Source organism: Cyprinodon tularosa, unplaced genomic scaffold (assembly GCF_016077235.1).
Source record: "Cyprinodon tularosa strain WSP-4 unplaced genomic scaffold, ASM1607723v1 ctg79, whole genome shotgun sequence".
Classification (NCBI taxonomy): Eukaryota; Metazoa; Chordata; class Actinopteri; order Cyprinodontiformes; family Cyprinodontidae; genus Cyprinodon; species Cyprinodon tularosa.
The window spans coordinates 505,308-522,000 of NW_024039551.1; the positions used below are offsets into that span (position 1 = coordinate 505,308).

General features: G+C 39.0%; 1 protein-coding gene across 1 annotated transcript in view; it reads right to left on the reverse strand.

Annotated features, from left to right (window-relative positions):
• The window catches only part of arhgap10 (Rho GTPase activating protein 10), a 92,173-nt gene that overhangs the window by 43,655 nt on the left and 31,825 nt on the right, over window positions 1-16,693 (reverse strand). Inside the window, exons 5-14 of the mRNA XM_038271080.1 lie at window positions 16,588-16,689; window positions 15,275-15,385; window positions 11,630-11,734; window positions 11,205-11,334; window positions 9,145-9,251; window positions 8,966-9,060; window positions 8,490-8,599; window positions 7,800-7,868; window positions 5,894-5,968; window positions 2,788-2,872 (exon numbers count right to left, since the gene is read on the reverse strand). Coding sequence (XP_038127008.1) covers window positions 2,788-2,872; window positions 5,894-5,968; window positions 7,800-7,868; window positions 8,490-8,599; window positions 8,966-9,060; window positions 9,145-9,251; window positions 11,205-11,334; window positions 11,630-11,734; window positions 15,275-15,385; window positions 16,588-16,689 — 989 coding nt within the window. The remainder of the gene's footprint in view (window positions 1-2,787; window positions 2,873-5,893; window positions 5,969-7,799; window positions 7,869-8,489; window positions 8,600-8,965; window positions 9,061-9,144; window positions 9,252-11,204; window positions 11,335-11,629; window positions 11,735-15,274; window positions 15,386-16,587; window positions 16,690-16,693) is intronic.

A 16,693-nucleotide genomic window follows, 5' to 3' on the forward strand; every position in this document is an offset into this window, starting at 1 on the left:
TAGTAGTAATATTAGTAGCACTTGTTTATTTTATTTTTAAGTAAAAATGTTCAAATTGAGAAATTTAGTTTTAGTGAAACTTTTAAATACTACTATACCTTTAAATAAACCATTGAAACAATGCCGTTTATAAACGTTGAGTTTTATCAACCAGGATTGAACCTTCTAAGCTTTTCGACGTAACTGAGGAACTGGGTTTTAGAGCAGGAGCTACAAAAAGAAATAAAAAACTGAACTCACTTCTCTTTTCTAGCCTCCGAACACAGATTATCTTCCACCAATAAAAGCATTTCCTGTTTATTATTTCCTTCCTTATGTAGCTGAGGTTAAAGTATCTCAAATCTGCTTTATGAAGCATTAATACTGTGCTTAAAGCTGCAGGAATGTGTGGGAGTTATGGGGTGGACGTAAAAAGGTAAATATACAACAGAAGATGCAACAAATTCAGGTTAGAAGTCAGATCCAAAGGTCTCCCTTTTCATGTAATAAAGTGCATAAAGTATTTAGAGTCCACTAAACATCCCTGCAGAGATTTTACAAGGTCTGATAGATTTCACCCTGAAGTCCAAATAAAGTCACCATTTGCAGTTAGCATCACCCTGTGGCTGGAAACCCAACGTGATCTTTGAAACCCAGAGAACATGGAGACGCTTTGATACAGCCAGCGTCCATTTTTTACATACATCATAAATTTTCCTAAATATTTCTGGTTTTGATAAGAACCCCAAGACCTAAAATGATGCAGCTAAACCATGAAGAAAGCCAAAGTTGATCTGATGGAGGAATCACATGATTGTAGATCTACACTATGTTAGCATGGTTTCCTACCTTCCATCTTTGCTAACATACAGGCTTTTTTCCTCAAATTAGTGTCTGACAGATCCGCCCGTGAAATGGTGCTTCAGCCTTTTCTCTCTACATCCCCGATGCCGCTGCACATGTAATCAGATTACTGATCAGATCTAAATCTGCCAATGAGCATCCAAACTGAGCCCAGGCTAAAATCCTCAATCTGAGAACATTACGGTACATCAATCACATGCAGACGCTCTATCTGCACCAATGAAGATATACTCGCCTCGACATTTTAACTGCTTAAAGTAACTCCCAACACTGCCTCCCTTAAAATGAAAAGGACATCAAAGCCTCCTAATAACAGGTTAATTAATACCAATCAACGCTGGAAGCTTTGATGCTTCAGATAAACTGTACGACAGTGAAAGGTTACATAATTATCCTCCCTTGAAGTTGTACTTAATATAAAATAATAGATGTTGTATTGAACTATAAAAGTTTACCTGCCTGGTAGCATTTTTATAAGCAAACATTTCCCAAACATTTTTATTTTCTAACTTTTCCTCCTCATATGAAAAGTTCCCCCACCATATGTCGGACCTGTACATTTATGCAGAATAACATCCAGTATGATCACTGATGAACACATAAACAAAAATTGTTCAACATCCATCTATCAATTAGAATCTCTTTACTACAGAATATGTATACTTTGTAAGTTTGAGTACTTTCACAGTACTTTCTGCTGCAGGAGCAAAGTTCAACAAACCTCCACCTGATTAATTTTAGGATGGAAAAGGCATTTGATTAAGCTTAACAATAGCTAGTAAAAGCAGAAGAAACTGAAGCTAAAAGAAAAACTGAGAAATTTTAGGCTGAGGAAGAACTTAAAGTAGAGCAAAGACATGTAAGATTTGAGGCTGTAATCGGAGACACAGAGAGGACTAGATCGTTAATGGAAACCAATTCCTGTTAGAATTCAATTCAGCTAAAGAGTTTCACTGGGATCAACAATCAGTTAAATCAGTAATCATCTATTTATTAGGGTTTTGATTAATTAATTGAAATTAATTAAAAATTTATTTAAAAAAAATGAATTTTTAGGGAATTGCCATTTCTACATAAATGGTGAAAAATGTGAAAACTGTTTTGCACATTTTAAATGAGTTAAAAATGGCAAAATATGTAAAAAAATATATGTACATAAACCTTTTTTCTATCCGTCTATAAGTGTCTATTTACACTTATATATCTATATTAAGGCTGGGTGATTTATAGATTAACTGATTTTGTAGTTTATATAGATTATATTTTTTGAAAATCAAAATTTAACCCCCAAACTTTGGCCTCCTTAGGCTTCCATAGCTCAGGGTGACATCAGTTCATCGCTTTTTGATTATAGATATTTATTTATAACTAATATACTGTGTGATACCACCAGCTAGAAACATTCCGGGTTACATTTTAATCACTTGTTAAGGATAAAGGACGCCTCCCGAAGCGGATGACTGATTTATGGTATCATTTTGAAAGGTCATTTATTTCATTTTATACCATGACACTGATGAGAAATGGGGATAAAAAAAGAGAAAAAAAATAATTGGATTTGGTTGAAAGTAGAAAAAAAAAACAGATTTAGATTTTTAGCTATATCAGCCGTATGTTTTTTTATTAATCTGTTTTTAATTCATCTTACTTTTTGTATTCAATTGGTAATTTTGATAATTTTTAATCAATTTATTTAATGTATTTTTTGTTTATATTTTTTGTCTTTTTATCACAACAGCGAGGAGGTTATTCTTTCATCAAATGGCAGATTTTGGTCCGTCTCCTGTTACTCAAGGCAACAACTCGACTCAGCCAACAAATTAGTAGCTGGTTATTTCAATGCTTAATCAAAATGATTAATTTGATGAATCATTTGAGCACTTATTCAGAATAAGCTCCCCTGCATGAGTGCAGTGGTTTAAAGTCGGCGTGTTTCAGTCTCACCTCAGGTAGAGCTTCAGCGCACTGGTTATCGTCTTGACGTCCCAGTCTTCACTGGCTGAGAGATCCACTTCGTTACTCATCTCATCTAAACAAAACATTCAGCAAATCTTTACTTTAGCCTCACTTATCCGAGGAGCAGAGAAACTATTCTGTTCATACGATACACAGAGGGCTAGCTGGCCTATTTAATGGCCAGAGCAGAGCTTCCAAACATGTAATATAAATATGAACACGTAATTAGTCATCTGAGGATAAAAGCATTGTTAGCGGCTCGGGGGGACCGACGGTTTTCCCAGCAGATGAGGGGAGAAGCTGCAGATTTGTAGACAGCAGCTAGTTCTACACTCATTATAAGTTTAATTAATCCCTTTCTGCTTGTCTGAATCCACGGGGACTTCAGAGGTGTGCAGTGCTGGAGTTTCAGGGAGCTGCAGTCATACCTCAAGAAAACTCATGAATTAGTGAAGATGTGGAAACGCAGTGAGTCAGAAGGAAGCTTTGAGTGGGAAACAAAGCAGGTCTGGTCAGCGGAGGAGCTGAAGGAGACTTCCTGAGCTGGACTGAGGTAAATAACCAGACGGCTGCAGGATCAGTCCCATCCCAAATGTCAAACCAAACAAGAAATAAAGGTCTACAACAGTTTACAGAAACACCAAATGTTAACTAATGAGTTCCAGAAGGAAGTCCGACTACTTGTACTTAAAGAAGCGCAGCAGGCTGATAGAACAAATGTCTTCAGTCTGAAAGACGGGCTGATAAATAAGATCCTCTCTCCCTACAGCTACCAACACCTAAAACAACTGGTAAAAAACCCCAAAACAAACAGTTATTACTGTGTCTAGTTTCCCTTTGGGATCAACAAGCCATTTTGGAAACCGATTAACTTTGAGTTACTTTTGATTTGCTAAAGGAAAAGTAGACTAACTGTAATCTGCCCCAGTACAGAGTTCTGATGGATCCCCAATCAGGCAGTGGGTTCACTGCTCACTAACGAGGCTACTGCTGAACCATCCCAGCTCTCCATCAACATCTTTTCTGTACCCGAACTTAAGAAAAATTCTGTCGTCGTTCCAGTTCCCATGAAACTCCGTCCCTCAGTGAACAGTAGCTCTCTGCTCAGATTATCGAGCGACGGAGGCAGAAAGGATGAGTCTGAATTTACACCAAATGCAAAACTAAAAAAAAACAGCTCTGCTACTGCAAGCCTTCCTGTGTTTACTCTGTAGGTTTCAGTCCAATCAGACATGATCATCATTTACCCAGCATGCACTGGGGAGGTGAAAAAATGCAGACTTAAAAAAAAAAAATCTAACAAAGGATATATATCTTTGATATACCGCAATTTTTGGACTATAAGCCACGAATTTTCCCCCCATTTTTCGAGCGCAAGACAGTTTGTGTTAAACATAAAAAAAACTGCGGCTTATAGTCCGAAAATTACGGTAGTTACATATAAAATGTTTTCAATTAATAGAAAAATTATATAACATTTAGGTCAACATATTTCACTACTCACGGATCCTTTAAGGTTATATTTTTATGTAAATTTAAAATAGAAAATGGGCTGTATTTATAAAGTGCTTTGGTCAAGTCTTAGGACTTGACCAAAGCACTTTACACTACATTGAGTAATTCACCCATTCAGGCACACACTCACACACTGAAATTTAAGGCTTTTTAAAACCTGTTTCGTGTTTACACTCTACGCCGATGACTGTCAGCTCTACAAGCTGTTACACACTGATTCCAACAGGACGCCGGCTGTTGGCGGTGGATGGGTGCGGCGCTCAGCAGCTCTGGATCAAACCACCTTCTGGATGTGATGGAAAAACAGACTCATCATGGATCTGGAGCAGATTAAACCCGCAGGGACCTTCCTATCATGCCACTGTACACACAGTCTATCAGGTGGATTTTCTGACATCTTGAATCTCCATAATTAGCGCAGATCTGAAATGAAAAGGGTCCAACAACCCGGTCCGGATAAGGATAACAGAAAAGTGCTCAATAGGTGCAGTTCTATTAGACCATTGACACCTGAATCAGATTATTCTACGCTGATGTCGGGAGCCTTATAACAGGTCGTCATGTGGGAGACTTTTACTCTTAACTAAAGGGAAAAAACTCTGTCTGATGCAGCGGTTCTGTCTGTTGAACAGAAGGTGAGGTTCTGCTGCCTTTATAGGCTGATGCTGTAAAAGGTTCCCATCCAGTCTCTGTGCAGCACAGCTCACCCTGACTCGTTCCCTCCCACCATACTACTTACATCCAAAGCGGCCGCTTACCTTCCTGTTTTCTAATGAACAGTGAGACACATTTATGACTAAGAGATGAAACGGGATGGTGGAAGAAGCTCAGGTCATTGTTTAGGGTCTAAAGCTTCCTTCACACACTCAGAAGGAGCTGCTTGGTGTAAACAGTGTTTATTTACTGACTCTGGAAAAGATGGACACAATTATAGAATGATTTCCCCTCTCCAACAACAATCTATGCAGCACTGGAAAACCAAGACTGGGACTCAAAACTTTGGGAACTTTTACAGTCTGATTATCGTCAAAGTTTCTGGAGCAAAGTGTTAATGGTGTCTACAGCATGAATCGGCAGGTTGGCAGACTGGAGGGTTTGAGAGACGAAGCTGAGACAGTCTGGCGGCTGCCTGAGTTCGTTGTCATTCCGAACACAGAGCTGAAAGCGAGCTGGTGTCTGCTGGAGACAGCAGGATACCACAGCGCCGACAGAGAGCTACAGAAAGGACAGAGGACAAGGTAAGAGGTTGGTTGAAAGGGAATACAGACAAGTGAGAGGCATAAAGGTGATTGAGAAAGGCAGCTGACAGAATGAGCCTGTCATGAGGGCAGGAGAGGCTGGCTTAGTGGGGTGTTGATGGGCAGAACCCAAACAGGCTGAGGAATATCAATAAGTGAGCCGAACAGGGTCTGGGTGACCGGGAGGGACTCTGCTACTAGTTGCTTTAAAGACGAGTGTTTGAGATTAGCTCATCTTTTTATAAAAGCCCCCAACAAACAACAATCAGCAGGAAAACTTCAGGTTTTATTAAAAAGAAAACCATCTGCAGACTAAAGAGATGAAACATGATGTCACTCACCAATCATCAATGACAGAAGCTTCTGGACCTTGGAGCTTACTCCCCCAACTCTGTACAGACCTTGGTCATTAATGCCTAATGAATAACAGGGAAAAACTAATCAGAACATAAAGAGAAATTATTTAAATAAACAAAATTTTTGTCATTAGACTGAATAAACAAAACTGCTCTAAAATATATATAAAAAAGAGAGAAAAAGCAAACTATGTGACTAAAATGTTTTACATAATTTGAACATCCAAGCTGCTCGCTGCACCTGTTCACATAACGCTTGCTTATAGCTGGAGAAAGTCTGCCCCCTTGTGTACAAATAGACCCATTACACCCACCAAAAACCTGGCTGTCAATAATTACAAACCCCAAATTGCTCGGCTTTATGAAGGTAGATTTGTTTCTTTGTTATTCAATAAAAAAAAGGTTGCTTCAATCAAAAAATATATTTTCAATTAAGAAAATCTTCACTTCAATGTAAAAAAAAAAACTTTTCAATCAAAGAAAAAAAGTTTTAAATGCAAAAATATATTTGAGACTCAAAAAAATACATTTGAACACTGCTTTTCTTTGATTGAAAAGGTTTTATTTGATAGAAATCAAAAATCAAAAAAGAAGTTGCTTCAAACAAACAGAATCAAGAAAAAAAAGTAACTTTGTTACTTAAATAAATAAGTAAATGTTTGTTTATAAACGGCATTTTAGGCAATAGACAAAATGAAATGCATTGAAAAATATGAACCAAACTATATAGAAAGAAAACATATGGAAATAAATAAAAATGTTCTTATTTGACAGATAAATAAGTGGATTCTACATGATCCATCTGCTTTATAGGACTGCTGACCTACCGACTGACCTGCTGTTTAAAGCCAAGTGGATCATATTTGATATGCGAGTTTCTGAGACCTCTGCATCATCAGTTTGATTCTGTAAGTACGGGGTTTTTAAGAACAAATATATCAGACACTTGTAGTGAACGGAAAACGTAAAGGATTATACAGAAATGCCTAATGTATCGAAATTCATGCAAATAAATGATCTAATTTAACTTATAGGAAATGTTTTTTTTTATTTAATTTGTCAGAAAGTTCAATGACATTGACATCTATATAGTTTTTTTAAAAAATTACATTTTCTATCAAGTATTTCATGGTCCAGGCTTTAAAGGGTTAACTATATAAACCTGCCGATTGACACAGGGCAGGTTAACCGATCAGATATTTGGGTCTAGCTGAATTTTTTTATGATTTCCTTTAGGATTGTTGGGAGACAGAATCAGGAATACTGTAATTTTCGGACTATAAGCCACGACTTTTTCCCCATTTTTCGACCTTGCGGCTTATCTATAGACTTTTACAGCTAACGGCCACTAGGGTAACACCTAAATCTATGGATTTTACCATCCACCATGTTGACGTTGACCACATGCAGACTTCTACTGCGAGTGGTACGAGACATTGCGGGTGCAAGACATTTTGTGTGACACCCCAATTATGGAAAACAAACGTAGCAATAGAAATAATAAATAGGAGCTTCCCCAAACAGTTGCCTCTTTCCTGACAATCCTCTCTGTGCACGAACCATATGGTAATTAAACATAAAAATGTGCAGCTTATAGTCCAGTGCGGCTTGTATATGTAAAAATCATGCAATTTAGCTTCTGCGGCTTATATTCAGGTGCGGCTAATAGTCTGAAAATTACGATATTTATTTACTCAGTATTTAAGTGTTACTGACATTTCCTAGAATATTTCTAATGTTTATTCAGTTATGTTAATCATAGTTCAATTTAACATGTGAATAAATGATCTAATTAATCATTTGTTGGATTGATGACGGATGCAGATTTTCTAGGCTAAAGTTATCCAGATGAAACCTGTTCTATTATGATTTCAAAATGTTTGACACTCACCTCTGGTCTCTATTGCAATGATTGAATTCTTCACAAAAGTTAAACCCATTTCATCCAACTGGGCATCGACTACATGTGGAGAAAACAGGAGATTAAAAAGATAATTTTGCTCCATGTTACAGACTTCAGAGCTGCTGGACACTTACTTCCTCTTTCTTTAGACAGAGTCACTCCAAGATAACCAATCTGGAAAAAAGTTATAAAAAAAAAATGTTATAAACTAAACTGGTTATGCAGGTTCATCTTAATAGTTAATGACTTAAAGAAATGCATAGATCAGATGCAGTTTCTGCTCTCCTCTGTTAATTTAGATGATTATGGTTGAAATCTAATCAATATTCATCTTCTGCAAATGTCGCTAATGTTTGTAAAAGCAACAAAAACAGCTCAGGGGAGTGGCAGCCTAGTGGCATAGAGCTTGAAATCCTGAGGTTCTGAGTTCAAGCCCCACTCCCACAGACTGCCACTCTGGGGCTCTGAGCAAGACCCTTAATCCCACTGCTCCCCAAGGGGAACGGTTCAATGCAGAGAGTTCATTTAGTTGCTCAGTACTTGTGACAATGTAATGACAAAAAAGTTGAATTCTTCTAAGAATTCTTCCTGGATGGACGGACAGATGTTTGAAATGATGGATGATTGGATGAATGGATGGATGAATGGATAGTTAGTTGGTTGGATGGATGGTTAAACCCAGCCGGTTTTGCTGTGTGTGACTCACAGGCTCCTTCCCACCCATGGCCTGCATCCACAGCTTGTGGTCATCCTCTGACAGGGCCTGAACAGTCAGCACCGTCCCGGGCCTGAGGGAGAATTATGCTACGTTAGCATGAGACAAACCGTAGTTACAGAGCAGAAAGACACACAGAATTTACTACGCCCTCTCAGAGCCTCCATATGGTTTAAATGTCCACTGTCACGACTGTGACAGGATTGATTTGGTCATGCAGGTTGGGATAAGCTCTACACTCTGCAGTCCAGGATGTAGTGATGTGAGGAGATGACCTCTTCATGTTGCAGTGATTTTAAATGAGCTCTATGGATATTGGATGTTTCCTACTGTTTGGCAACAAGGAGAGGAAATGGTGCCATTAATCTGATAAAGTGATAAAAAAACAGGTTTCCCTTCCTAAAGTTGCTCTTCCAGAGAATTTAAACTGATAACAAACCTGTCTGTTATGTCCAGGTCAAAGCAGAACCTCCTGTCCAACATGTCTGTTGGTTTGCGGATGCAGGACTTGAGCGTGACGGACTCCGTCTCCCCCTGAAACGTGTTTATCATTTACAATCAGAACGGCTGTTATGGAGGAAACGTGTTACAGATGGAGGCAGAGCTGTGATCACTCACTATCTTTCCACCGGATCGGTGGTCAAAAGTCACCATGTGCAGGATCTTCTGCTCCTTCACAAACGTACAGTAGCGCTTGACCCAGCTTGAACCGAAGGGAGGGGGTCCTTAACAAATCAGACAACATTAATCCAGGAGTGTTAAAGTTTTCTAACCAGGGCAGGAAAAAAAAAAAAAAGATTAGAAATTGAAAAAAAACATTTAAGTTTCTTCATTTTTTCGTTTCAGATTTTTTTTTCAAACGGCTGTAAGCTCTGCAATCAGAGTGGGCCTGGTGACCATTTAGGTGCCTGAAAAAAATATTCACTGCTGCTGCATTCAGAAACTGGGGGAAATGTGAAATGTCTGTTATATATTGTTGATATTTACTTTTATGTGACTGTTTAAAAAAAAAAAAATAATTCACTGATCAAAGTTGTTTATGTCAGCACACTACACAGATCTGTTGGGAGAAATTCTAGTTATTAACACATATTTTCTGTTTTAAATCATTTATTTTAATATTATTTTTCCGTTTTAAAACATCCTAGCTCCCTCGGATTGCCTTAGAGTGTAATATTTCACCTGATTCATGCATGTCTGAGCAGCAGCCCCTCCCTGTCCTCAAAGTAAGCAGCCATCTTTCTATATAAAGCAGGAAGCACCTGCGGTGACCACGCTGCGCCTGCCCAGTAAACATTAAGCCACTGTTTCTGATCAGCGGGTTCATTTTTGAGAACAGCTCATTTAACAGCTGATCTGCACAGTGACAGCAGCTGCTTGTTTGTAGCTAATGTCTAAGTTTGAAATAATAGATCACATATGCACAGTTTTATTTACAACACAAGCACATAAACTACTTTTTTTTTTACATTTTATAAACACAAATTCAGCACCATGAGACCCCAAATCCATCACAACTATGAGTTCATGCTCCGTCTCTGCTCTCTTGCTTTTTACGCATCTGTTGTCTTCTACCAATCGTTGGTGGAATGTTTCTTTGCCCTCATATCAACTTTTTTTTTACTTTAATTTGGCTACTTTTCTCTTAAGGAGTTAAAAATTGTAGTCATCATTAAATAACTTTTAGTTTATAACGTCTATCACAGACATGACTTTGTACGAAAGAGTAATAGAGCCAGACAAGAGGTATTTTTTTCTTCTGTTTCGAAAATAAAGTCATAAAATTATGAGAATAAAGTAATAAAATTACGATAATAAAGTTGTAAAATTACGCAAACAAAGTCGTAAAATTACGAGAATAAAGTCATAATATTACGGGAGAAAGTCACAATGAGAATAGTCATAAAATTACGACAATAAAGCCATAATATTAAGAGAATAAAGCCCTAAAATTACGAAAAACAAGTTGTATTTTATGACAACTCCTACAAGAAGCACTTTCTTCCCTAAAATGAGGAATGTCAAGCATTATGTGAAGTTATACTTTGGCTCTGGTTTGACAAATAAGGAAATCTTTTAGCACTGCAATCAATTTGGGCAGGATGTCAAAGTGCACTCAGGTTGCTGATTGCAGATGACGGAGGTGCTGGACATGAAGTCAGAGTTCAACTCTTGGAAAGAACAGCGATGAGCTTGAAGATGCATTGCTAATGTTATTTGCTACAACTAGGAAGAAAACCGTCCTGTCAAGAGGCCAGATTTCCTAATAAGTAGCCAATCACAGGCATTTCACCGTTTGGTCGGCTGCTTCCTCAAAGTGACGGAAGCTGTTCAGGTTTGATGAGGCCAAATGAGCGGCCTCACTAAGGAGAACATCATCCACATAGACACAAACTCTAAATGCTGGGGTTTAGACCAATAATTACCAAACAATCATGTTTCTCAGATGCAAAACTGCTGCAAAAACACAAAAGGGTGGCAAATGCACACCACACTTTTCAGATTTCCATCCATAAAAAGGTTTATTTTCATTCCACTTCACCACTAATGATTAAAGGGTTAACTATAATATCAAAGCCTGCTTAAAATAACTGAAGTTTGACTGTTCTGACATGAGAAATCTCTCGAATATGTATGAATAGAAAGGAAAATCAACACGTGCTTCACCCATCTCTTACGTTTTTCCTGCACGTAGAGGTAACCTTCAAAGCTGATGGGGCTGGTCTGGCGGTACTCGTGGGGGGTGTCTTTGATCCGCTTCATCAGCTCATGCACCTCTGACCGCGTGCCCTCGAATCGACTCCTTGTCTGGGAGGGACAGGAAGCAAAGACACACTCCAGGAAGTGGCTCAGTGATGACCCTCCTATCAGGAGGCCCACGTATTGCAAAATCATGCACAGATTTTTCAGGAAAAAAAACTAAATTCTCCAATAAACTTGTTCTGAAAGTTCAAAGAGTAAATAACCAGTTGAAGCCAACCAACAGGAGAAAAGGAAGAGCTTCTATAGTATGTTATTTTATGTTTCTTTGTGATGGAGGCGGAGCATCCTTCGAGAGCAACTGACATCATTTGTTCATCCAGGAAATGTGTTTTTTTCTTACATTCTGAATATTGATCTGCAGCGCTCTTTTATAGTGGTCAAAGTCCTTGGCAAGCTCAAATCCCTGGTGATAAAAGGTGAACATGGTCTGAAAGAAGGCCAGCATCTAGGGAAAAAAATCAAACAAAAGCAAGTTCATTAAACCCAGACAGATCATTCAGACACAGTTGGTCCTTTTCTGAGACGGCAACTGATACAAGAGAGCATTTCCATTTGACGTCCTGCTTTGAATGCATCCAGAACGTCAGGCTTTCTTTTTGAGGGCAGGAAAGAAATGATTTCTGAGATTTAGGTCCAAATCATCTCCAAGCTGAGACCTTCTTGCTCCAAACTATAGTCAAACAAACTGAAGGTCTTTGAATAGCTTTTAATGGTCATTTAATTTTGGGTAAAAGGAAAAAATATGTTATGGTTATTATTTGTTGTGACTCTGAGTTTTCTGCTATCAGTTGTTTTGTTTTTATTTTCCATGATCTTCAAGCATTCTTTAGCTACTCTCTTGTGATTGTTTTCTTTTCCCTTGGATTCCCTCTTGCCAGTTCCACCGACACCTGCTCCCCATTCAGCTCGTTAGTCCATCCTTTTGTTTGGTTGACCTTAAATACTCCACCTCTGCAGTCACTCAGTGCTGGTTCCTTCTTGTTGCTGTATAGTCTACTAAAAAAGAAAACCTTATGCTGTAAATGGCAGACACAGACTGCAGCTGTTTTGACTTTAACATAAAAAAATTGAAATTAAACAAAAAAAGAAAATAAGGAAGGGAAATTCTCTCCTCCAGTGAAGCTGTGCGCTTTCCTTAAAAGAAAAAAATAAATAATCTCCGCTCCAGTTTTCAGTCTGTTCAATTTTGCTCATTCACATAAATAAATGAATAATGGTCAAAAATGCCTCATAACAGTCAGAACAACTGGAAAAGATTTTCCCACTGGACGAATCTTACATATTTTTGACAAAAAAAAATATAACAACCAAGTATGTCATTCTTTATTAGGTTTAGCAGCGTTTGCAAGTGGTTGACAATATTACCAACAGAGCAGAAGACTTGGTTTGAGGGGGTGCTTGTCTTTGCCACAGAGTCACCTGCAACTTTTTGGACTTGCGAATATCAGTTGAAACGTTTTTGCATATTGCTGAACCTTACAAAGCATAGATTTTACAACAGTGCCATTCTAAAAAAACTCAGAAAAAACAGACTGACTGAGTTTAAATTAACTTCAGCATGTTTAGAAATAAAAATGACAGAAAACTGCTCTGGTCACTTTTATTCCATTAAATAAACTATAATAATAACATGTATTAAAGAGATGTCAGTGATTAAAAGAGTTGTTCTGATTCAGCACATCTCTGCACAGTCAGATATTATGATTAATAACCACAAAGGAATTATCGCTTATTCTACTATAAGATGCAGACATATTGAAAAGAAATGTTCTACTGAGAGAAATTTCAGAAGTACGCCTGCAACCAACCATTATTTTGCAAATTGATTAATCTCTCGATAATTTCTTTGATTAATCAACAATCGGATAGCAAAGAAGACTTTTTATGAAATTGAACCAAGATATTTTTTTTTTTAACAATTTTGGTAGAGTTGCGGCTCTAAATGGGTCAGTCTGTGAGCTAAAGGCACGTTTTAGTCTCTCTATCCTCCAGTTAATGATTAATTGATTACTGAATTAGTTGATGATTATTTCAACATTCATTTGATCATGTGTAATCTGATCAATCGTTTCAGCCCTAATCAGAAGCACTAGCTAAATTAGCTTAGCTGATATAGCCTGTTAACCTGACTCCACCAGATGGATTTGCTCCGCATATCCATCTGGAAAACCTTCCGTTGAAGTAATTTTGGGAATGGGGTGAAAATACTGGTTAGCTGATTGGCCTATGTTGGTGATAGACGGGCCAAATAAACCAATCAGATCAACGAAGCATATGACGTACTAAGAGAGCAACGACGAAAACACAACCACAAGCCAGGTTACTCTTGCCGAAACCAGTCGGGAGAAGAGCAAAAACATCTTTTCCTCTGAGAAAAGCCTCCAGAGCAGTGTTTTGCTCTTCTTTCAGTGAAGAAATACTCTGTAATTCCGATAAAACTTGCTCGATAGCCACGCTAACGCTAGTTTCATCGGCTGAAGCTGCCATGTTCTTTAGACTGAACTGTTGCGCTTCTCGTTGCGTCGCACCTCAACCTCAAAGCCAACGCTGATTGGACGTTCGTTTGGTGAACGGATCCAAATTTTCTTTAACGGAGAGTCTCCAGACTGATCTGCGAATGAAACCTCATCAGCCTCAGCCCTGTAATGTTCCAATTCACAAGAACAGCAGACAGAGAAGAGACAAAGTCCACGGATATTGTTCTCGCCCCTCGCTCTTTACCCAGCATGCATCAGAGCAGACTTGTCTTTTATTGTGATTGACAGCTGTCCCAGCATGCACTGCGGCAGCAGCACGCCATTGAAAGTTAAGTTTTCTTTTCTGTTGCTCTTGTTCAATAAAAGTACATTTTAAAATCATTTGAGGCGAGAATATTATACTTTAAAGCATCACTATATGGTCTATTTTCCGATTTAATGTGTAATTAAAAAAAACTTTTTTCCGAAGTTGAGAGGACCGCAGCAACCAGCGGACCTCCGAGGTTAACGGCAGCCAGGGCTAACCGCTGCCCGTCCGCAGCAGCCCTCTGTCGGCATAGCCGTGTGTGAAGGATCGCTGGCTCTGATGGCCAGTTTTCTGTTTTATTTGGCAAAATGTTCATTTGATTTGTTTTTATCTGACTGTGTTCATTATTATTCCCCCACAATATAAAAAAGGAATAATTTATTATCATCTAGAGACTATTAATAACAGGAGGTGAAATGCAGCTCTAGACGAGCCGGGCATGTGGAGACGTCACGAGTACGCTTCTGTTCAAATTGACCCATATCTATGCTGCGTGCTCCCGTTCTCCCCAAGTCCATACTTTCCTGAGTTCTTCTCAAGAACATACTTGGCGAGGACACAAGTCCGTACTCGCGTTCTAGTGAATTAAGAAACGGCCTGTATCTGCAAGCTAAGAAGAACATTGACAGGTATATTATTGCCAACACTGCCTAGCAATCAGAACGTTACCTGGCGATTAGATTGATGCATAAAGTTCGTAGCCTTACCTAGCGATGCGCATGCCTACGACATGGTAGTTTAACCACATGGATCCTTTATGTGTGACTTCTTTATTTTGACAGATTGATTTTGTTTGATCACATGTTGATTGGCTGACAGACACCTTTTTTTAGTTTTTAAATCAGGTTTGAGAAGACAGAGCTGCTGCTGGACGGTAACTAAAAGATTAAGGAAACATCATTCCATGGAGGTGATAAAGCAACTTGCTGTTTGCAGTTAGCAATAAAAAGTTAAGCGGGGGAGGTAGCAAAGGAAGGAAACAAACTAGAAGGACATTATCCCAGCCTCTTTTTTTTCCACTGGCTGTTTTAACATGTGCTAATTTACCTGAATGTGTCCAGAAATTATTTAAAGACTGATTTAGGATGGATGTTTCATGGAGCTATGTGCTGACTCAGAACTTAGAGATACATCTGCTGAACAGGTTAGGACTCCCGCTCTCCTAGTCGGAGCCACATCCACTCTGTGGAAAGTCACTCACCGGTTCCACGCATTCAAACTTCTTTCTCTCCTGGATCTCCTGCAGCTTGCACACATATTCAAGCGATTCCTCTTGAAAGTGCTGCCTCATGGTTTCCACCTGGCTGTCTGCCTGGAGAGGTGGAGAACACACATCATGATGATTACAGACAGGAGGAGAGGAAGAAACACTCTGCCTGCAGCTGCTAGGATGAGATTATTGAGTAAAGTCCAGATACAAATGTCTTTAAATAACAGCTCTGCCTCTTTACTCTCTACGATGAGCAACCACATTACTTTACTTCAACACAGACACCTGGCAGGAAAGACAAAAGGAGGAGGTCAAAGGAAGCATGAATCAAGAGGAGAGTCGAGTCGGACGGGACAGTGTCAACGTGAACCTTAAGGTTTGGAGAAAGACAGGAAAGAAAAATCAGCCTCTGGTTCAAACAGGTTCAAACCTGCTGCAGCAAACCAGGACTTCAGCTCAGCAGAACGTTAGTGATGCTTTCTAAAACCGTTAAGTATCAAGATGTGTTTCTATCAAACTCCATAATGCATCAGAGCATCCAGACACAAAAGATCAGCATTCCCCTAAAAAGAACTGAAAATAATATATTTTAGCCGTTTAATAACTGCATGTAATGCAGGGATGTTTTTATTGCTCTGTGCTTCATCCCCACAGACCCAGACTGCTCCTCATGGGATGGTTAAACCAATGAGGTCATTTAGCTTTTGATTTTTTGTTTTTAGAAAAACGTTCCTATTTTTTCTTTTTTTTTCTCTCCAATTTTATTGAAACTGTTTGTTCATGAAAGAGAAGGATGTCTGTCGAGGAACGGCTGATAATCAGATTATTTGGATTCAGTAGAGATGGAGAGACGTCTCGTCCTGATGGACGCTCCAGTGATCCGGAGTCCATCCTGGGTTACACCTCATATGTGAAGCCCTTTGGTTCTTTGGGTCACATCTGAACAATTCAGTTTATTCATAAAGCACCATTCCCATGGTTTGTCTCAAAGCTCCACCTCCAATTAAAAGGACTGACTGGGTAAAACTTCAAGAACCAGAACCTGGGCTCAGTGTCAGCGAAGCCGAGCCCGCTTCACTGCAGAATGAGCCTGTAACAGTCAGTCTACAGACAGGAGCCTCTGAGCTATGAGTGGCAGAGAAACAAACAGGCTGCAGAGAAGATGACACTGTGGACACGGCGCTCCAGCAGGTCAGGGTCAAGAAAATGGGTCTATCAGAACCTCAGCAGGAAAACGGGAACTTCTCTTCGATGTGGAAACAGGAACTGCAGGTACATGGAAGAGTTTGAGCGAAGGGAAATACCTCCTGCAGCTGCGGCTCCTTCTTCTTCGCCGACATGTTCAGAAGCTTCTCCAGAGAGCCGTAGTACTTCTCAGTCTCCTTCTCATACCTTTTTCTTTCCGCCTTT